The sequence below is a fragment of the Salvelinus namaycush genome, chromosome 39 (assembly GCF_016432855.1).
Source record: "Salvelinus namaycush isolate Seneca chromosome 39, SaNama_1.0, whole genome shotgun sequence".
NCBI lineage: Eukaryota > Metazoa > Chordata > Actinopteri > Salmoniformes > Salmonidae > Salvelinus > Salvelinus namaycush.
In genome coordinates this window covers 15878567-15885181 of record NC_052345.1, presented here as the reverse complement: position 1 = coordinate 15885181, position 6615 = coordinate 15878567, and the positions used below count along the sequence as shown (strand labels likewise).

At 42.6% G+C, this 6615-nt stretch overlaps 1 protein-coding gene across 1 annotated transcript; it reads right to left on the bottom strand.

Annotated features, from left to right (window-relative positions):
* Positions 1 to 2285: 2285 nt before the first annotated feature.
* LOC120032959 (GTP-binding protein Rhes-like) lies at positions 2286 to 3996 on the bottom strand. The gene has a single exon (XM_038979236.1). It carries the CDS (start codon positions 3749 to 3751, stop codon positions 3116 to 3118), a length of 636 nt encoding a protein of 211 aa, XP_038835164.1. The 5' UTR covers positions 3752 to 3996; the 3' UTR covers positions 2286 to 3115.
* Positions 3997 to 6615: the final 2619 nt, after the last annotated feature.

Here is a 6615-nt window from a genome sequence, read left to right as displayed (position 1 = left end):
CACTCAATGACTCAATGGAAACATTGTCTCAATGTTGACGGTGGTTTTGGTTGCGTGTGTTTAACATCTTGGTTCTGGGTTCCTCTAAATTCAAATGAAGGTTGTCTGTGTTTTCCATCTGAACCATGTCATGAAAGCAAGTGGTACTAGCTTAAATGTACAGCAATGAGGCAAGTGCATGGATCTATTAGGCAACTAGTCTGTTAAAGAAGTGAGGAAATGTATATATTTTGTGTAGTTATTTTTTTTGCCACGTGTGCTAGTGATATCACCTAATTTCACTTATGCTTGTCTGAGGATATAGTATTAATAGCAACTATGGTATATTGCTGAAAGTAGAAAGAACAGTTCATTATGGGCTAGAACATGGAGTCAAACGGCACCTGCCGTTTGTCTTGCAAGCAGAATATTAAGAGAATTGGTGTGTTGTCTCAAGCAGCTTGTTTTATCTGTCTTCACAGAACAGAGCAAATGTTTTAACTTAAGATGCATTGTAGTTGTCAAAAAGAGTCCAGAACCCTGAACTTGTTCTAAACGCCTCAGGATTCTCTGAAACATCTGCTGAGGAGCTTTGACCAAGTCCAGGGGCAGAGACGACAATAGACACTGGACATCCATCTGAACTGAGGACACGATATGTACTTTTAACTTGTTTTTATTCTCTACAAAATAAACCAAGTCATTTCAATACAGTAGGCTATAGTACTGCATTTAGTAATCACTCATCACAGACAGAATTATTGCATATGAGAACCAATTTTAGGTATTGCAAATTAAAACGCCTCAGTCGTGTCATTGAATAACACTATTGTGACTCAAAGGCCTACGTACCTGTTTGACTGTGCGTGTATAGAGACCTCTCTTCTCCAGTCGTCCATTCTATGAATGAATAGGGGGAGAGTACGGAAGAATGTTTTAACTGGACAGAAAGAGGAACTAGAGGACTAACGTTCATCAGGCCACTTCCTCATCGTAGACAGGAAACAATGCATCTGATGGGGGGACAGGGGGCCAACCACAGCTTTTGGTGGAGACAGTGTGTTGTACTTTACTTGTATGTTGGAAGCTGTGACCGTGTTGTCTGTGTTCATGACATACAGGGAAAATCCGCATACATATTTCTTTCAGAAGTTTTTAACATTCCTAATATCTGATGTATTGTGCAAGGCTATCGAAACAAGACAGAAATACAATACTTTGTAAGGGATATGCTTTGTAAAGTAAAGAAGTCCCAAGATGGGCTCACTCAAGTGCAGTATATTGTGCTAAATATAATTTGAGAAAGGTAGCCTATTGTCTCGTGATGATGCTAATTTGCATACAGTACTGAGGCTTGTGGCGCATGCCTAGACTGCTCACAGCAGGTGTAACTAATTAGGCCAAATTTTGTTTGTGAGAGCAATGGTCAATGTCTCAAAGGAAGACTGATTAAATACAGTAATTTAAAGAAATACAATGATTTATGCTTATAAAGTTGATAAATATTTTATGAAGGGGGGGGCGCAGTAAAAGACAACTGTCGTTAGAGGGCGACGTTGGACTATAATACAGCCTGCACAATTCAGTTCGACGCCTTTTCTGGACCAAGAAGTGGGGCTGTGTGAACTGAATCACAAGTAAGCTATATCTGCAATTTTTTATAAGCCTATCTTATTCTTTACAAATTAAGGTTCAGGCTTAATGTTATTCATTTATATTCCAGGTAGCCTGATAACGCCAGCATAGTTGTCTTTAAACATTTTGGCGGAAAATCCATTGAGCCTTGTGTAATTGTAGGCTATACCCTAGGTCAGGGATGGGCAACTGGCAGCTCTTTTGTGGGCCCGCAGATCAATTCCCCCCCCCCCCCCAAAAAAAATGTAGCTTAGGGCCCCCAAAAGGCTAGGGCCTGCTCTGACTGCATGTGTGGGTATGGATGTGGGTATGCAGACCCGTGCGCCACAGCGGCCCCTCATGACGAGTCCCCACCCCCATCAAAGTTGCCCATCCCTGGCCTAGGCCTTCACTAGTAAGTGGGCTTTGGTAGTATGTTTTTGTAGTTTGTCTGTGGAAATTTGATCCACATCATGGTGCACCTGCACATCTATTGGGGTCATGATGATAGACAGACCGTTGCTATTTGATTGACGTGTGCGATGTCTGATGTGTGTGACGTCCGTTTCACTCCTCCAGTTTGTGTCTGCGTTGTTCATTCTCTATTGAGAGTGCAAATATGTGTCTCATATTCATAACGCAGTTAGTTATTACAGGAGATCATAGCTTTTTTAAATTTGTGTACTATTTATTTAGCTTTATGGGGTAAACATTCCATCTTAAAATGAACACTGGTAAAGCAGTTTAATGTATAAATCGTGAATAAAAAAACGTAAGAATGTAAAAACATGTTTAAAATAAAAAATTGCATGTAATAGACATTTGCATGTCACCACTTTTTACACACATTAATCAAGTCATGCTTAATAGGAAATCAATCCAAAAAAACGTGAATACAAGCGAGTCTTTTGTAAACAATAATGCTGTGCTACACGTGAATTTCCAACTGAATAGATGGTGTTTTACATCAAACCATTGACTTTGCACAAACCCCAGCATATACATCTTTCTTTTGAGTCAATAAATACTCTTATTGTATGTTTGCAACAGTCAAATGTCTTATTGCAAGTGAATGTCAAACACACGTTGCAAAATTAGCATCATTTGAATACAAAAGCTATACATTGATCTAAACTGAAACAGCAGAAGCCTGTTAACCAAATAAGCAGCAACACATTACATGAAGTAATTACTGAGTAACAACTGAGCAGTTGAACATCTTTGTCACCTTTTCACCGTTATCTCCCCACCTTACAATGTTTACATTAGTTGGACCAAGTCCTCTTTCATAACCATTCGTTGTCACCCATTCTCTTCCCATATCAACCACATCGCTTGGACAAGGGAGGCAGACGTGGAATCAAGAGTGTTTGGGAGTTACGTTTCAGCACACTGGCAGTCCCTCAACTCAACCTTTTCAGCCCATACATAGTCAAGTTTCCCTCTCCCTCTTGTCCAGCAGCACTTGAACAGGTGTACTAGCCCACACCCTTTCCCTCTCTTTCTCCTTCAACCTGCCCTATTAGGAGATGATGCAGGAGTTGGTCTTGTTCATGGGCGGCCGGATGCCCTTGGGGTCTCCTTTGGGGAAGGTCTCCCTGCGGCGCCTCAGAGCAGGGCTCAGCCGGCAGGGCAGGTTGGTCTGCTGCAGCAGCTCCCTGAACACCTCCATCACGTTGTTGTTCTCCTTGGCCGACGTCTCCACGTAGCTGTTGTTCCAGTCCAGCTCCACTGTTGACAGTACGTCGTCAGCTGCCACCTGCCGGTCGCTTCCCGCTCGATCTGACTTGTTGCCCACCACCACGATCGGGGTGTACTTGTCCTCCTTGACCTCCAGGATCTCGTTTCGGAGGCTCTTGACGGCCTCCAGCGACTCTGCGTCATCGACCGCGTAGACCAGGGCAAAGGCGTCGCTGTTCTGGATGGAGAGCTTGCGCATGGCAGGGAAGGAGTAGCTGCCGCTGGTGTCCAGGATCTCCACGGTGACCTTAGAGCCACCGATGTCGTACTCCTTGCTGTGCATCTCCTCCACGGTGCGCCGGTGCTTGGGCTCGAAGGTGTCCTGGAGGAAGCGGCGGATCAGGGCCGTCTTGCCCACGCCGGCCGCCCCCAGGAACACCAACCTCACCTGGGTCTTCTCCTTCACCTCTAGAGACATGATACTGCTTTTTGTCTGGATGACGATGTGCTTCTAAAAGTGTCTTTAAACTGACCGTTCAGTCACGGACAGTCTCTGTCAGTAGACAGGTAGAAGAGTAGAACACAAGACCAGTCAAACTCTTCTGTCTTCTGGTGAAGTTGCTGTCGGTATAAACAGCTGCGCAATTGCACACTGAGTGTAGATTGTCTGAGAATTCTGTACAGATTCGAGCAGAAGGTCTCTGATAGTGCTCAAAGTTCTCTTGTAATAGGTAGGTGCTTGTCTGCCTCTGTCGTTTTCCACGGTCCCTTTTATGTGTGTTTTTTGGTCGCAGGGATTCCATGCCTTCTTCCCGGCAGGAGCCAATCAGCACATGGCTGTCTATTGCGGCGTATGATACGAGCGGCCAATCACCGGTCTGCATGCAAATGTGTGTACTAGACAGATTTGGGAGGGGAAAACGAGGTGATATCTGAAAGTCTATAAACAAGAGCTACTGGAAAAGTGGAGCAGAGAAAATTTGGTAGGAGCAGCAGTCTGATTATCATTCAAAGCAGACTCACGCAACGTTAGCTCACAGATGAAAGAGCTGCCTGATCTCTTGATGTTCTATTTTGTGTTTATGTGCACAATGAAAAATACATATATTTTTTAAATATAGTAAATCCGTCTTGAGTAGTGATTACAATGTGTCTTTAGTTATACATTTATAGTTTGGACTTCAATTCAATAGAATGTGTTTGACAGTGATTACAACAGCAAAAGATTCCATCAAGGAGACTATAGCTTGCTGCTTGCTATGTATTTCCTCATGGTTGAAGTCTCTCAGTCCACATCTAAATGTGTTGATAATACGTTTTGAATCAAATGATGACATCCCACTTTATGACTCATGCTTGTCATTTTATTATACATAAACAACTCTTTGCCAGTGCAAGGACAGCTTGTCTGGTTTGCTATGGTCCTCCTGGTTAAGTAAACCGTTCACCTCACATGACCATCATGGTAATGTCTATAGGTCACGCAAATAATGTATGACATAGATGATTAGCGTGACATAAATAAACCCTTTGGCAGTGTTGACCTGATTATTTAAGAAGCCAATTAGTGAGCTGAATGTTATATCAGATTAATTTAATCACAACACACTGAATATTATATCAGATTAATTTAATCACAACACTCTGAATATTATATCAGATGAACTTAATCACAACACTGAATATTATATCAGATGAACTTAATCACAACAATGAATATTATATCAGATGAACTTAATCACAACACTGAATATTATATCAGATGAACTTAATCACAACAATGAATATTATATCAGATGAACTTAATCACAACACTGAATATTATATCAGATTAACTTAATCACAACAATGAATATTATATCAGATGAACTTAATCACAACACGCTGAATATTATATCAGATGAATTTAATTACAACACACTGAAAATAATATCAGATTAACTTAATCACAACACCTATTCATGTATTTTTATGGACAGTCAGTGTAAATGTCATGTACAGGTATGTGTTCACAGGAACTAATTCCAGTTGACCTTTCCACACCAGGGGTCTGTGTTGCTGATGAGTGAAACAACTCTACGGCCATAAGGTCCGCTCTGATGACATTTGACAACATTTCAAAAGCCCTCAATGCATTCTGAGGGAGATGCCACTACTGCGTTACTACCAGGAGGAAACTGTACCTGATGAGAGGGTCCACCGTTGGCAACAAAGGTGGTGTTTTGTGTTCCGCGAGTAGTTCAGCCAGGTAGACATTGGAGTAGGTGGTTATTGTTATTCAGCTGTAACACGCTGACTCAATGAAATTATGTATTAGTGGCACCTCTTTTGAAAATCCTGCAAAATCCAATATGGTCCTCATAATCTTATTTCACTGAGAAAAAGAACGGTGTTTGCTGAACATCTGGTTTTCGACTCCAGTAATGCTTCCACAAATTGAATATGTCTTCAGGCACATTTGTCCTTATTGCCTGAATCTTTAATACATTCTCTTTCCTCAGCATCCAATTAGGTGTAGGCTAAAGCATTTCATAGCCTTTGAGTGATATGTACGGAATCACGTCGCTCCTGTGTGAGAGCCAGATGCTTTACAGAAGGGAGCCCATTTCCTTCTTAAATTTCCCCTGGGATCTGCAGCGTTTGACGGACTGTGACTGTCCCTGTCCCTGCCTCGTCAGGCTAGTGACGGCATGGAACCATCTTGAGCTCTAGGGAGGGACTCCCTCACCACCACGGTGTGTACCCGATCTCAGTTATCTTCTCTGGACCACTGGCTGTGTGATAGGTAGCAGAGCAGCCTGGGAAATATAATCTATACAATCTATGTTCCAAGACTGCCATGCACTCGCACACTACAAGGCTGTATGCACTCACAACTCTGGAATTTTAACCAGTGTTCTACCGTTCCTATTCATTCAAGATGTTCTGTCCACTCTGACATGACCTGAGACATTAGTGGGCTCATTTGGGAGCATGTCAAGTGTCCAGAACAACTAATTTCCAGTAAATAGGCCTATCTTCCATTGCATTTATTAGTGTACCTCTTTCTTCCCTTGTGACGTGGGCATAATGGGGAATCCTCGTAGTGCTGTAGATAGTATATTATAGTACAGTCTGTCCAAAAGCTGCCAATGTCGCATCACCAGGCAAGACACTGGTTCTCCCTGTCCTGCTGTTGATCTCAGGAAAAGGTTCTATCCCTGTGCTCCTCTACATCACAGATGAGTCCTCTGATTGAAACGAGACAGGAACAGCGTCAGCACACGGGAATACAAGGACATAAGACAATCAATGCTGAAGCGGGGAACAGAGCGGGGGAACAGACAGATATAGGGGACGTAA